This window comes from Pristiophorus japonicus, chromosome 13 (assembly GCF_044704955.1).
Source record: "Pristiophorus japonicus isolate sPriJap1 chromosome 13, sPriJap1.hap1, whole genome shotgun sequence".
Lineage (NCBI taxonomy): Eukaryota > Metazoa > Chordata > Chondrichthyes > Pristiophoridae > Pristiophorus > Pristiophorus japonicus.
The window spans coordinates 62,559,853-62,575,305 of NC_091989.1; the positions used below are offsets into that span (position 1 = coordinate 62,559,853).

A 15,453-nucleotide genomic window follows, 5' to 3' on the forward strand; every position below is an offset into this window, starting at 1 on the left:
ACTCTAGGGAAATCGAGGGATATGGGGATCGGGCGGGAAAGTGGAGTTGAGCTCAAAGATCAGCCATGATCATATTGAATGGCCCAAAGGCTCGTATGGCCTATTGCTCCTAATTATGTTCTTGGAAGGTGGAGGTGGGCCTTCATTTGAACTGCTGCAGTCCATGTCATTCTTATTATACTTTGAGGCGGTTTCATACAATTGTTTGTCTTGTTCGGCCACTTCAATCACATTTATGTGGGACAGGCCAAACCTGGAAAAGATCAGCGGTTTCCTTCCCTGAAAGGCATTAGTGAATCAGTTGGGTTTTAATGGCAATCCCACAGCTTCATGGTCACTTTTACTGATCCAGCTTTTTATTTCCACATTTCTTTTAACTCAATTTAGATTCTCAAACTTCCATGGTGGGATTTGAACTCGTGTTCTCTGGATTATAATTCCGGTCCTCTGGATTACTAGTCCAGTAGCATAATCACTACATGCCATGCCCTTAAAGATGGCACTGAATCCATCAGCAGGCCGGGGCCATTACAGGGAGCAGCGCGTGCTGCTCAGGAGGGCGACTGCTGTGAAGCCAGGTCGCTGATTGCGCTGCGGGCAGGCACAACAGGAGGGGCGAAGGAGCGGCAAGTTTTTTGTAGAGGGTAGTGACCGGGTCCCAGGAGAGGCGAGAGTTCGAGGTCCAGAAGAGGCGAGGGCCCAGGGGCAGCACGGACCAGCCCACACTACGATATGTGCGCGCACTAGGTCCGTGCAGCAGAGCTGGTCTCCAGTCGTCTTGGTTAACCCTTGCCACTGGACCAAGACCCAGCTCTGTCAAGCCCGTGTGGTGGCTGGTGTGCAACGGCCACCACACGTTAATAAAATCCAAGCACAGGCATCTTCCACCCTTCAAGATGTAGTTCAGGATCTTAGAATATTAGTTCGGGATCTGGAACATTGAAACACCTGTGAACTCATCCCTTTTTGGCGTGGAAACAAGTCATCCTCGCTTCAAGGGACTGCCTATGATGATGATTGCAATACACTGGTGTAAACACAATAATTTCATTTTCCTGCAAAAAAAGTAAAGAAATGCAGCATAAATATTGTTTTCACGTTTGCCAGTTGTTATCTTTGAGTGTCAGCTTATCTCCGTGATAGCACTCTGGACTCAGAGCTCTCCCCACTCCAGGACCCGAGCACATAATCTAGGCTGATCCTCCAGTGCAGTACTGAGGGAGCGCTGCACTGTCTGAGGTACCGTCTCTTAGATGAGACGTTAAACCGAGGCCCCGCTCAAATGGACAAAAAAGATCCGGTAACACTTTTATTTAACGAAAAGCAGTGGCATTCTCCCAGTCTTGGCCAAGATTCATCCCTCCAACAACATCACACCATCAAAACAGATTAACTGGTCATTTATTTCATTAGCTGTTGTGGGACCTTGCTGTGCGCGAATTTACTGCTGCATCTGCTGACAAAACAGTGACTGCACTTGAAGAGTCATTTAGTGGCTGTAAAGCACTTTGGGACGTCCTGTGAATGTGGAAGGTGGCAATCCTCTGCAGTTCTTGAGGGGTTAACTGCTGTTATAGAACAGTGACCACCTCACCGGCTTTCTGCATAGACGCCCAATTTAGGATAATTTAGGAAGCTTTTACTTCAGCCCTAAACCAACATCAGAGACCTTTTTGTCGTCTTGTGAGTTGGATTTGAGCTTTGATCTTCCAAAGTGAACATTAATGACCTGAGAATTTTTTTTTTCATTTCTGGGATGTGGGCATTTATTGGCCATTCCTAACTGCACTTAAGAAGGTGCAGGTGAGCTGCCGCCTTGAACCGCTGCAGTCCGTGTGGTGAAGGTACTCCCACAGTGCTGTTAGGGAGGGAATTCCCAGCTTTTGACCCAGCGACTATTGAAGGAACGCCAATATATTTCCCAGTCAGGATGGTGTGTGACTTGGAGGGCAACTTGGAGGTGGTGGTGTTCCCATGCACCTGCTGCCCTTGTCCTTCTAGGTGGTAGAGGTCGCGGGTTTGGGAGGTGCTGCCGAAGAAGGCTTAGCGAGTTACGAATAACATCTAAAGCAAATATGGCGGCAACCTGCCAGAAATATGCAACTTAAAATGTTCTCCAGCCTATTTTGGTTCAATGCAGAAGAGATGCAACGTATTACTGATTGATGTTGTTTTGCTTGTAATGACACAGGCAGTTGCGATCCCGGTCTATCGTCATCCAGAGGAAGGACAATCTCGCGAGGAGACCCTTGCGGTCGGTCGAAAACCCAACGCCAATGAAAACCTCCTCGACTACCCCTAAAAGTGGAAGCAAGAGAAGCTTGGTAAGAATTCATTTCTTGGAAATGAAGGAGGCTAAAAGCTGCCACTTCCAAGGGATGGCCCTTGGAGTTCATTCATCGTCACTGAAAAGCGCGTGAGTAACTGGATACCACAGACTGTGCAGTGTTAAAACTCCCACGTACTAAGTGGCCCCTCTTTTCTTTTTGTTTTTGATTTGCTGACAGAATGGTGATCAACACCAAGAGACAGGCCTGAGAGCAAGCAGCCATCCTAAGAACAAAGGGGCAGCAGCAAAGAGAATTAGACTGGCACCAAATCCCACCGTGAGGTAATCTAAATCGTTCCTTTATTTGAACCAAGTCGTTTATGCACCATTGCACAGCGTGCTGCTTTGCTCTTTCTCTGAATGCACACTCGGACTGTTCTATTGATCCCACATCACACGCACACATTCTGCCTACTCTTTTGAACTTAAAACAACTTCCTTTGGATGAAAGGTTTAATGAATTTTTAAATGACTAAATGCTCCGCTGTACTTTGCTGACATTTCCACTAGATGGCTCCAAAGCACACGCATCTGAATGTGGTCCTTTATTTAAGGCTGCCAGTGCAGGTTTGTAAACTACAATTTCTGCAGTACTTTCTTCCTGAACGCAGTATGATGTGAGTGCGCGTGCACCACCACAGCTGGGCATAGGCCCTGGTGCTTCTGAGGTGGCGCTATGTGTTTCTTGACCATGGCCAATTACGTTATGTAGTCTTTCACAGAATTTCCATGTGATTTCTCCTGCCCATCTGCCGTAACTTTGATGCAAGAGCTGGAGAAACCCAGCGGAAAATGGTGTCAGGAGTGTAGGTCTTCAGGGAAATAACGATGGGGAAAACCCTGGTGGAAATACACCGCCATAGAATTGACAGCGTAGAAGGAAGTTATTTAGCCCATTGTCATTAGGCAGTTCTTCAACTGCCTGCTCCAATCCCATTTCATTGACCGCTCCCCATTTTTATTTGCTCTTCCTAGGCTGACACTCCAGTGCGGTACTGAGGGAGTGCTGCACTGTTGGAGGTGCCGTCTTTCAGATGAGACGTTAAACCGAGGCCCCGTCTGCCCTCTCAAGTGGACGTATAAAATCCCATGGCACTTTTTCGAAAAAGAGCAGGGGAGTTATCCCTGCTGTCCTGGCCAATATTTATCCCTCAATCAACATAACAAAACAGATTATTTGGTCATTATCACGTTGCTGTTTGTGGGAGCTTGCTGTGCGCAAATTGACTGCCGCATTTCCCACATTACAACAGTGACTACTCTCCAAAAGTACTTCATTGGCTGTAAAGTGCTTTTGAGACGTCTGGTGGTTGTGAAAGACGCTATATAAATGCAAGTCTGTCTTTTTTTTTAAAATGTTCAAATATTTATCCAATCGCCTTAAATCTGTGCCCTCCGGTTATTGACCCTTCAGCCATTGGAAACAGTTTCTTGTTATTTACTCTATCTTAAACCCGTCATGATTTTAAACACCTCTGTCAAATCTCCTCGGCCTTCTCTGCTCTAATGAAAACAACCCTTATTTTATATAAACTTTGAATAGTTGCATCATCTGGCCAGCATTTCCTTTGTTTCCAACTCTCTATATCATTACCCACTGGGGTTTATTTGGATCCGCCGTGAAAAGCACGGAGACTCACCACCATGCTTCGAAGTTTCTCAAACTATTGACCAGCCCATTGAGTAGCTTCTGATCTGTCCAGTATGGCGTGCCCACGCTTGCTGTGGGTGCACTCGCCTGAGGCCAGAGAACTTGGTTGTCTGTTGGTCAGAGTGGGGCCCCCCCAGTGTGTGCAGTGATGCTGCTGGAGTTCAGCCAGTGGAGACCATGCAACTCACCAGCGCCATAGGTATATTTCCCCTGCTATCTGGAGCCCGATCGGATGCTCCTGGTCTTTCCTGTGTGTCTCCTGGAACCAACCTCCATTTTCCCCTTGGCCAAGATGGCCCTGAGCAACTCCAAAGAGAACTCTTCCAGCGCAAAATCTTCCCAAAGCTTAGAATGCTGGCTCACTGGGACTTGGAGGGAGGTAGTATTTTGGGATGTTTTGTTAGATAAAAGGCGCTACCTAAATCCAAGTTGCTATTGGAGCAAGGTGACTTAGACTGCTGCTTTGAATGGGTTTCTGTAGCGACAGAAGGATCCACATTTAGGCACCATATTGCAGATCTTTCCTAGATGTAAGCACCATATATTGGCCACCCAGGTTGTCTACTTCTAGAGGGAGGGTCAAATGTTTTGGATGTATGAGCAAGGTGGCCACGTGCCTATCAGACTCTCAACAGTTTTTGGAAAAAACCTTGACCTACTTTTGCTTCTCCCTTTTAACACGAAGACGACTAAACGTTTGTTCTTTGCTTCACTCGTGAAAGAAAGATCTGAGATGCGTCACAGCTACATTGAAACATGTTTCTACCGCTCGATGGCTCAACACGTTTACACAGAGACTAGCTGGGCCGTCCCGAGCTCGAAGATCCCAGGCTCAGTCTCTGGTCCACAGTGCGGTGATTGGTCTCCGTCAGAGTGGCACTGTAATTAGCCTTAAACGCCACTGCATTAGGGAGGGGAAATCGGGTAACATTCACACTCCTCCGCGTTTTCTGCACTGGGGAATCCATGTGTATGGGCATCAGTTATAATGCCTCCTCCCTCTCTCTCTCTCCTCCCCCCGCATTGCCTGCCAACACTCACTAAACCTTATCGTCAAAAGTGGGCAATTGGGTGAAGTACTTGAGGGTGATCAGCATCTTTGAGCTAAATCGCCGCAAGGAATCGATGCTTTCGAGAAGGGAAAAAAATTGGTGAAAACCAGAATCGCATTCCATCTAGCTTCTAAACATATGACAAATAGTCGTAATGCATCCCATTTGAGAATGTTGTGTAAATACATTACTGTTGTTTTTGTTAAGGAGAACCTTTCTGACTTTTCTAGGCATCAAGATGCTGGTCCCAGCATGGAGCAGACGGGCATCAATTGTATCATTCTGTAAAGTTACTGTTTATCAACAAGGATTGGACCCCATTTCATATGTAGAGTGGTTTTTAGTATTCCAATCATACAATGTTTAGATGACTAGTTTGAAGAATGCTAGTAATATTCCTGGAGCTGGAACTTGAACTGATGGTTAGGAGATAACTGTTCAGTTGACCAAACTGACTGAAGATGCTGCTCTTGAAATCTGCTGATCCAGAAGGTTGTGTTATCTGAGCCCTGCTGCTGTTATGTAACATGAAGTACCATTGACTCAAGGAGGTACCAGCCGCTGGGAGGGAATGAGGGCCAGCCAACCAGCTGGTGTTAATACAGGTTTTAGTTGTCTGTTCCATCAGGAGCGGCCCTTAAATCCTGGCAGACCAGGCCTCCGACCCCAGGCAGTTCAGTCTTATTTGACTACTTTTCTTCTTCTCTATTTGTTTGAATTTAATGGGCCCAGAGGTTGGGAAAGACCGATTTTTGCCAATGGGAATAGTAAGGTCTGTTCATATCAGCAACTTGAGCCATATGCAAATTAATGGGAATTTGGAGCTGCATTTACACAATTACAGGCCTAAGCACAGCTCGACAATTTTAGTACAAAAGAGCATATGGGATAGAGGCCCATTGATGTGGATTGAATTTGAAGAGTTGAGCAGTCTGGAGTGCAGTAAATGTTTGGCACGAATAGCGGTAGTCTTTAAATCCGGCCTGCTTGGTGAATGATGTGCGAGATTGTAACCCAAAGGTTGTGTGGTGATATTTACCATTTTTTATGTGAATAAGCTATCGTGGCGCACGCTACATTTGCTCCAACCATTGCTGACTTGGTATGAAGCCATCATTGATGATGCTGAAGGAAAGGGCCGGGGAAATGTTGTCGAGTGTGGAATTTTCCAATCTGCAACGGCACCAATTTGTCTTTGCATCGCAGGGGTAAATATTCTCCCAGCTCGGAGCCTTGCGAAGGCCCGAATTTCCTGACATAGAAACATAGAAAATAGGTGCAGGAGTAGGCCATTCGGCCCCTCCAGCCTGCACCGCCATTCAATGAGTTCATGGCTGAACATTCAACTTCAGTACCCCATTCCTGCTTTCTCGCCATACCCCTTGATCCCCCTAGTAGTAAGGACCTCATCTAACTCCTTTTTGAATATATTTATATGAATTGGCCTCAACAACTTTCTGTGGTAGAGAATTCCACAGGTTCACCACTCTCTGGGTGAAGAAGTTCCTCCGCATCTCGGTCCTAAATGGCTTACCCCTTATCCTTAGACTGTGACCTCTGGTTCTGGACTTCCCCAACATTGGGAACATTCTTCCTGCATCTAACCTGTCTCATGGAGGAGAGAAGCTTCCTCTTGTGGTTGGAAGCAATTTAAAGAGTGAGGTTATCAATTCATTGTCTGGCATTATCCTCCAGCAATATGCAAATGCCCAGTTGAAAACCTGACTCAAATATGTCTGAACGTGATTTTGATTGAGTTAATGCAATATTTGTGCCACTGAAAATGCCAAACATATTTTTATTTAATGAGCAGTCTCTGAATGCCCATTCTGCGAGCCAGGACTAATCCCCTTCAATCACAAAACAGAAGTCTTAATTAATGGTTTAATGTGTGTTCCCAATTACAGCACATCCACCGATTTTATTGGTGCTAATTGTATAATGTTCCTGACTCAGTCATTGTTAAAACGGCTGTTAATTTGCGCTGCATAATAATGCCTAATAAATTTCTATAAATATTTAACGATCATTCAGCTGAGAATGCACCTTTTTAGCAACACGTGCACCCATTCTCTTAGGCCTGATTGTCACTCTAGCCCGTGCGTGAGTACTTGTAGGGAATTGGGGGAAATATTGGGTGAAAGCAAGGATTAAAAGCTGCAGTGCCCCTCAAATGCCTCTTAACATTTATTACATGATTTATTTGCAATAACAAAAAATAGCTGAAGTTAAAATGATTTTTTGCATGGAGTTTTCAAAAAGAAATCTTCAGTGGTCCCTCTGTGATTTTGTTACAAGATATTGACCTGTTTTGTTCTGCACTGCTAGTTATCTGTTCCACAAAGTCACATAAACCAAATTTGAAGTTCTCGATCTCAACGAGAAAAACGTAACCTCTCCGAAACTGTATCTGAAGTCCAGTTTCAACATGCAAGTGCGTTAAATGCTATTTTCAAGAAGATTTGTAATTCCTTTTGTGACGGGTTCGCCCAACTTATATTTTTTTGTCGCTTTTTCATGTAGCAGAATCTTTTTGTTAAATGAATGATAGAAAACATTGTACTAGAGAGAGATTTTACAGAAACATTATATTCTAGATTAACGTCAAATTGCAAAGATCGGTTCATAATAAGAAATGCAATGCTGCTTTGAATAATAAAGGTGTTTATATTATGGTTTATTAATTATTGCTTTGCTCTAAGCAATTGGGAACATTACATTTTATTATCTGTATTTCAAAAGTCAAAGCTGATGCAAGTATGCAAGATTTGTGTTAAAATATTTATATTTTTATTGAAACTTGTTCATAAAGTTCTTTGAACTGCGATCCTATCTACTGTCTTTCTTGCTATGTAGTCAAAAATGAGCTGGTAAAATGGCTACCAGATGTGCATCCATCATGATGCCAATGTGTTGGGCCATAGCATGGTGGGATATGGGTTAACACCTGCTCATTCCAACATAGTAAGTCCCTAATTTTGGCCCAGCTGCTTGGAGGAGGCGTTGAGGAGGAAATTACATCCTTGTATAAAGGAGAAAGAACTGGGGGGGCAAATTGATCCCGGTTTCATGCACACTCGAGCAAACTGTAAACGAGGAAGAAGTCTGCAAAGAGCTGATCTACCCACATCCAGCAGAATATAGTGCCTGTTTTTAAAAAAAAAAGGGGGAAATATAAATTCTTGTGCTCATTATTTACTAACTTTCAGTATTTCAACACGGTTCAATTGTCTAATATTGGTCTACTTTTGTACCCATACAATAAATGGGGATTAATTCGTTGACCTTCATGCCCAGCAAGGAGCCTCACTGATCGGAAGTGTGGATGGTCGATGGGGCGGTTCCTGGCTGGGGAAAATTTCAGCTGTCCCCTCACTCACCCAAGAGACCACGATAACTGTGTTGTCAGTGATTCTGAATGAACAAGTTTAACTCACTGGTCATCGTATATCGTGTGGCACCAACAACTGAGTGGTACAATCTTCCCAAAGCCATGTGGGCAAAATGTTTGATTTAAAAGATGTATCTTATTTTAATTATGGCTATTGAATTTAGAAACCAAATTTATAGCATCTCCCAATATTCCAGTCCAACAGCATATTTGCATGACAATCATTTGTATTTGAAGCAATCTGTTTTTGCTTCTGGTGTTTCAAGATTTCACATTTGATGTGGCCCAAAGATGCTCAGACCTGCCATTTGAAGGACAATTCTAAGTATACTTGTTCTATCACTCCTCGAGTTCTGTGAAATAAATTTGCAATCGGGATTTATTTGAAATGGGCAATATTCCTCTCCGTGACCATTTAGAAGAGATTTAGCATTTTGTAGCTTTATTCATTCAAGTGTCAGTTTGGCTAGGTTGTTTGTTCTCTCTCCTCCGAGACAGTCGAGACACTACAGTGCAGCCATGAGGAAGTGCTACATTGTCGGAAGTGAAGCCTGCCTACCGAGGTGGATGTGAAAGATCTTGAGGCACTATTCAAAGAAGAGGAAGGAGTCTCCCCATGTCCTGGCCAATATTCCACCTCAGCCAACACAACAGCTTGGGTCAGATTTTGCTGTCAAATTAACGGTGAGGCTAATTGTGCTCACCGTAATTTATGCACCAATAGTACAGCAAATTCAGGCAAGGTGCAGATATACGGTTAAATGCCAATATCCAAAAGTTGCTGTCCGAGTTGCGGCACTCCACCGTTAGTTTCTCAAACATCTCGCTGTCTCCCTCACCAGTGACATGCATCGAATGACACGCAGTTGACAAACGAAACTTTCCACTGAAAGTTAAATCCTGTCTTTTCAAACGTAAGTACCTTTTTAACAACGTGATAATTGCGACCAATTAACCTCTGGCACAAGTGTGGAGTCTCATTCCTTCAGGTATTAAATCGAAGATTTTACTGAAGAATCTTAATTTCTTTTTACTTTTCCTTTCTCTTTTTCCTCTCCAATAATCCAATCTTTCTTTCCTTCTGCCGCCACCCCCCCCACTTTATTTCTCTTCCTGTATCTGATTTGACATTGAATTCACCCATTCTAATTCACACTTCCTTCTCAGTCCTTTGCTGTTATTTTCCGATCCTTAAATCTGATTGGTTAAGAAGATGCACAGTTTCTTGATCTGTTCCCTCGGGTCCCAGATGCCTTGTTTCCCTCACTGCGCTGTTATCACCGTGCACTCTCAGCAACTTGCCTTGTAAAAAATTTAAAATCCTAAACGGGCATGTCTAATTAATGGCAGACGTTGTTAGATGCCCTGCTACAGGAAAATCTGCCCCAGTATCCAAACATTCATCATTTGGTGTGCTCATGGCTATTATGTTTATCTACAAAACAGTGATTGCACTTCAAAAATAATTTGGGGTACAGAATTTTGGGGAAACCTGAGGATGAAATTAGATGCTCTTTAAATATTTTCCATGCTTGCCTTCTTGTCTGTCTTCCTTTCCATTTTAATCATGTAATGATTAGATGGAAAACGCAATCTCTCATTTTTGCACAGTGGGTTTCCATATCGGAAACATAATTCAGGTTGTTTTATTAATCCAAAAATTGAACAATAACCTTTAATTTTCTATCCATTTAATTGTGATACTGTTTCAAATTGTGCGACAATTGTACATGCATTATAATTTTTATTAATCTAATTGAAACATATTTTCAGGATGTCAAATGCTTAAGTGTGACAAGAATTTGAATACCAAATAAGATTAACAGTAAATAAAACATTCTTCAACTGAACAGTTGCTTTCCAAATTAAGAAGTCAAGTCGTTGCAAAGAATAACTCTTCCTTTGGTTGCACGGGGGCTTCATGCTGTGTCTGAAGTAGGCTTCGCACTTGGAAAAGTCGCACAGATTTTTAAAGAGCTAGTGTAAGCTGGCAGCTGGGGAGATCAATAATGCTTCAGCTACTGGAGATGATGTAAGGGAAAAAATACATAATGCGAACTTATAGACTAACTACAAAGTAAAATGTGAGAAACTTAATAAATTGTCAAAGGGCCTTCTCTCGCGAAGAGGCTATCTGGGGAAGATTTGAAACAAATGCTAGAAACACTCAGCAGGTCAGACGGCACTTGCTGGGAGAGCAGGGGAGGAGTTATTGTCTCCAGTTTGGACCCTTCTTTTTAAAACTTTCAGATTTCCAGCATCTGCAGTTTTTGGTTTGAGGGTTGAAAATTTGGACAGATTTCAAACAGTGGGAATGTGTTGAATGGCAAATTCTATTTCTGCCGTGGAAGATGGAATCTGCTATCAGTAATGGGAGGAAAATAACCAAGGGTGGAAACCATAGAGTGAGTGTGAACACCTGACCAAGGCAAGTTTCTTAAAGGGACAGGACCCCAGGTGTTGCCTGCCTCACCACACACACACATTATGAAAAGGTGCCCACATCCTATCTAAAGGTGGAGGCTGAACTCTGTTTTGAAGAATGACACTCCAGGTAAGTAAATTAAAGATTGTGTTGTGACTTGATTCAGTGCTGAACTGCTGCAAAGTTCGCTTTTGTGCGATGGTTTGAACTCTGGCCTCAACTGTTCTCTGGGGTACCTGGTGATGGGCCTCCTTAACAAAGTTATCTTTTAAGCGGAGGATTGGGAATGCTCAGTTTGTTAAATATTTTTGAGTTAGCCGCAGATTCAGACTTTCTCCGTGCTTTTCTATTTAAACTTGTTGCTTGTTTTGATGCAGTGGCGGCCTGTAATGGGGAACTGTCGAAGGAATAGCGCTTCAGTCTCGAACCTGTTGGCTAAAAACACACACAACCGTTGTGGACATTTACTACTCGAGTTATTAAATGTCTTCTACCTTTTGAAAAATGGCCTTAAAAACCAATGATACCAGATTTTATCGTCTGCCCTGAGACCATTAAGAGTCAACCACGTCGGATGGGACTGGAGTCATGAGTAGGCCCGATCGAGTAGGGCTGGCAGTTTTCTTTCCTTTAAGGATGTTACTGAACCAGTGGATTTTTGCACCAGTCTGGCAGCTTTGACAATCGTTTTTCTTTCTGGTGCCTGAGTGACCAAATTTATTGAATTTGAACTCGAGGCCTCTAGGTTACGAATCCACTACCACAACCACTAGGCTTCTTTGGTCATCAGACTTGTATAGAGACTGGAACTTTGGGGAACATCACAGGTTATAGTTATGTAAATATAGAACTTAATTTCTAAATCTTACAATCAAATTAGGTCCATTGACTTTCTGCAGTATCTGGGGTTAAAGCTATCTGTGAATTGTGGAGCTTAATGCTCTTCACAGAAATTGATATTTACCCATTTGCCATTTAATGAGAAATAACAGTTATTAAATTTTAATCTAACTTGTTGATACTTCACAGAGAACATATTGGAATTCATATGAAACCTAAACATAGCCTGCACTCTAATTTTGATTACTGCTTGTGCTCGTAGGCAATGATTGAACTGGAACATGTAACCCAATCAGGGAAATTGGTGGCAAAGTATAAATTGCAGCCAATCTGAATTTTGAATTAGCAGCAACAGTTATAGCATCTAAAAGCAAAATAACAAAGCTGTTCTAGTGAAAAGAAAGCTTTGATGTCTCCATTAATTTATTCAAAGTTTCCATAAGCTATCATTTTCCTCAGGGGAAAACACATGCCAGAGGAAGAAGATCTGAATTCCAGTCAGGTAACCCTTCAAAGAGATGAAGGCCGGCCCACCAGCTGATTCCATCTTCGTCAATTCAGAAAGGTTGGAAGAAGCAGTTGGGGCTTTTCCTGGCCCTGACAATCTCTTCCAGCTAAAGCCATACTAATACCCAATCCCATAGTTACATTAGCACCTATTGATATGTCCCCAGGTGGGCAGTGGAAACGTTTCAAGGACACCCTCAAAGCCTCCTTGATAAAGTGCAACATCCCCACCGACACCTGGGAAATCCCTGGCCAAAGACTGCCCTAAGTGGAGGAAGAGCGCTGAGCACCTCTAGTCTCGTCGCCGAGAGCATGCAGAAAGCAAGCGCGGGCAGCGGAAGGAGCGTGCAGCAAACCAAATTCCCCACCCACCCTTTCCCTCAACGACGATCTGTCTCACCTGTGACGGAGACTTAATTCCTGTATTGGACTGTTCAGTCATCTAAGAACTCACTTTTAGAGTGGAAGCAAGTCTTCCTCAATTTTGAGGGACTTCCTATGATGATATCGATATGAAAATAATGGTTGCCAAGATATTTAAATCTATGCATTCTCCTTTATGTGAATTATTGGGCTCCTAAATGCTAATTATTGGTCTTTTATGCCAATTATCGGTCTCCTTTTTTTGCGAATTATCGGTCAGGACTTGGCTTGCTGACTGAACTGGTCCTTGCTGCTTTCAAAAAGATGAGCTGAAGCTACTAATGTATCTGGCAGAAGAACCATAGTTATGAAATTGAATTAAAATAAATAAAACTCAAGCTAAATCATTCTTGTAGTCAAACCTGGCATGGAGGCTGCGAAATCTCTCAACAAATAGTACAGATCGTAGCAAATAGAGCAAGCAAAAGAAAGCTTAACATTTAGTTTGAGATCATGAAATAGGATGTATTTCAACTGAATCTTATTTAAATCGATGCACAGAAAAGCCCAACAGTTCCAGTCGTTCAGTGCGGATCACTGAGCTGCCAAAATACTGAGGACAGATCCTGCAGTTTAGATTTTGTTAGTTGTCTATGAACATGACTAATTTGCCCGGGAGAGACTGTCTTTTGGGGAGGGGGGAGGGGGAAGAGGAGGGGCGATGATCTCAAATCTTTTTTTATGTCTCTATTTCAGATAAATCTGCAGCGTAAACAGCAGGCATACCTTTTTAATTGAGTTTGCACCATCGAAAGGAAGTTACAATTCTGTTCCAAGGGAGTTCTATGATTTTGACCCAGTGGCGATGAAGGAAAGGTAATATATTTCCAAGTCAGGATGGTGAATGACTTGGAGGCGGTGGTGTTCTCATGCGCCTGCTGCCTTTGTCCTAGGGGGTAGAGGTCACGCGTTGGGGAGGTGCTGCCGAAGAAGCCTTGGCGTGTTGCTGCAGTGCATCTTGTAGATGGTACACACTGCAGCAAAGGTGCACCGGTGGTGGAGGGAGTGAATGTTTAAGGTGGTGGATGGGGCACCAATCAAGTGGGCTGCTTTGTCCTGGATGGTGTCGAGCTTGTTGAGTGTTGTTGGAGCTGCACTCATCCAGGCAAGTGGGGAGTATTCTATCACACTCCTGACTTGTGGATGGTGGAAAGGCTTTGGGGAGTCAGAAGGTGAGAAATTCACTGCAGAATACCCAGTCTCTGACCTGCTCTTGGTGTCATAGTATTTATGTGGCTGTTAAGTTTCTGATAAATAGTAACCCCCAGGATATTGATGGAGGAGGATTTCCTTGAGTGTATTTGGAATGGATTTCTGGACCAATATGTTGAGGAACCAACTAGAGGCTGGCCATCCTAGACTGGGTGATGTGTAATGAGAAATGACGAATTAGCAATCTTGTTGTGCAAGGCCCCTTGAAGTGTGACCATAATATGGTAGAATTCCTTATTAAGATGGAGAGTGACACAGTTAATTCAGAGACTAGGAACCTGAACTTCAGGAAAGGTAACTTTGATGGTATGAGATGTGAATTGACTAGAATAGACTGGCAAATGATACTTAAGAGGGTTGACGGTGGATAGGCAATGGCAAACATTTAAAGATCACATGGATGAACTTCAACAATTGTACATCCCTGTCTGGAGTAAAAATAAAACGGGGAAGGTGGCTCAACCGTGGCTAACAAGGGAAATTAAGGATAGTGTTAAATCCAAGGAAGAGGCATATAAATTGGCCAGAAAACCTGAGGACTTAGAGAAACTTAGAACTCACAGAGGAGGACAAAGGGTTTAATTGGGAGGGGGAAAAATAGAGTATGAGGGGAAACTTGTCGGGAACATAAAAACTGACTGCAAAAGCTTCTATCGATATGTGAAGAGAAAAAGATTAGTGAAGACAAACGTAGGTCCCTTGCAGTCAGATTCAAGTGAATTTATAATGGGGAACAAAGAAATGGCAGGCCAGTTTAACAAATGCTTTGGTTCTGTCTTCACGAAGGAAGACACAAATAACCTTCCAGAAGTACTAGGGGACCGAGGGTCAACTGAGAAGGAGGAACTGAAGGATATCCTTATTAGGCAGGAAATTGTGTTAGGGAAATTGATAGGATTGAAGGCTGATAAGTCCCCGGGGCCTGATGGTCTGTATCCCAGAGTACTTAAGGAAGTGGCCATAGAAATAGTGGATGCATTGGTGATCATTTTCCAACAGTCTATCGACTCTGGATCAGTTCCTATGGACTGGAGGGTAGCTAATGTAACACCACTTTTTAAAAAATGAGGGAGAGAGAAAACGGATAATTATAGACTGGTTAGCCTGTCATTGGTAGTGGGGAAAATGTTGGAATCAATTATTAAAGATGAAATAACAGCGAATTTGGAAAGCAGTGACAATATTGGTCCAAGTCAACATGGATTTATGAAAGGGAAATCATGCTTGACAAATCTTCTGGAATTTTTTGAGGATGTAATTAGTAGAATGGACAAGGGAGAACCAGTGGATGTGGTGTATTTGGACTTTCAAAAGGCTTTTGACAAGGTCCCTCACAAGAGATTCATGTGCAAAATTAAAGCAAATGGTATTGAAGGTAGTGTACTGATGTGGATAGAGAACTGGTTGGCAGACAGGAAGCAGAGAGTTGGGATAAATGGGTCCTTTTCAAAATGGCAGGCAGTGACTAGTGGCGTACCGCAGGGCTCAGTGCTGGGACCTCAGCTATTTACAATATACATTAATGATTTAGATGAAGGAATTCAGTGTAATATCTCCAAGTTTGCAGATGACACTAAACTGGGTGGCGTTGTGAGCTGCGAGCAGGATGCTAAGGAGCTGCAG

At 43.1% G+C, this 15,453-nt stretch overlaps 2 protein-coding genes across 3 annotated transcripts in view; one reads left to right on the plus strand and one right to left on the minus strand.

The window, feature by feature from the left end:
* Positions 1–7,672, plus strand: part of arhgef39 (Rho guanine nucleotide exchange factor (GEF) 39) — an 88,455-nt gene extending 80,783 nt beyond the window's left edge. For both annotated transcript variants that reach the window (XM_070896677.1, XM_070896676.1), the window contains exons 11-13: positions 2,192–2,324; positions 2,508–2,611; positions 5,263–7,672. In XM_070896677.1, coding sequence (XP_070752778.1) covers positions 2,192–2,324; positions 2,508–2,611; positions 5,263–5,320 — 295 coding nt within the window. In that variant the 3' untranslated portion in view covers positions 5,321–7,672. The remainder of the gene's footprint in view (positions 1–2,191; positions 2,325–2,507; positions 2,612–5,262) is intronic.
* A 3,410-nt stretch (positions 7,673–11,082) lies between these two features.
* Positions 11,083–15,453, minus strand: part of LOC139278019 (serine/threonine-protein kinase 33-like) — a 179,198-nt gene continuing 174,827 nt past the window's right edge. Inside the window, exons 11-12 of the mRNA XM_070896678.1 lie at positions 11,610–11,622; positions 11,083–11,276 (exon numbers count right to left, since the gene is read on the minus strand). Coding sequence (XP_070752779.1) covers positions 11,110–11,276; positions 11,610–11,622 — 180 coding nt within the window. The 3' untranslated portion in view covers positions 11,083–11,109. The remainder of the gene's footprint in view (positions 11,277–11,609; positions 11,623–15,453) is intronic.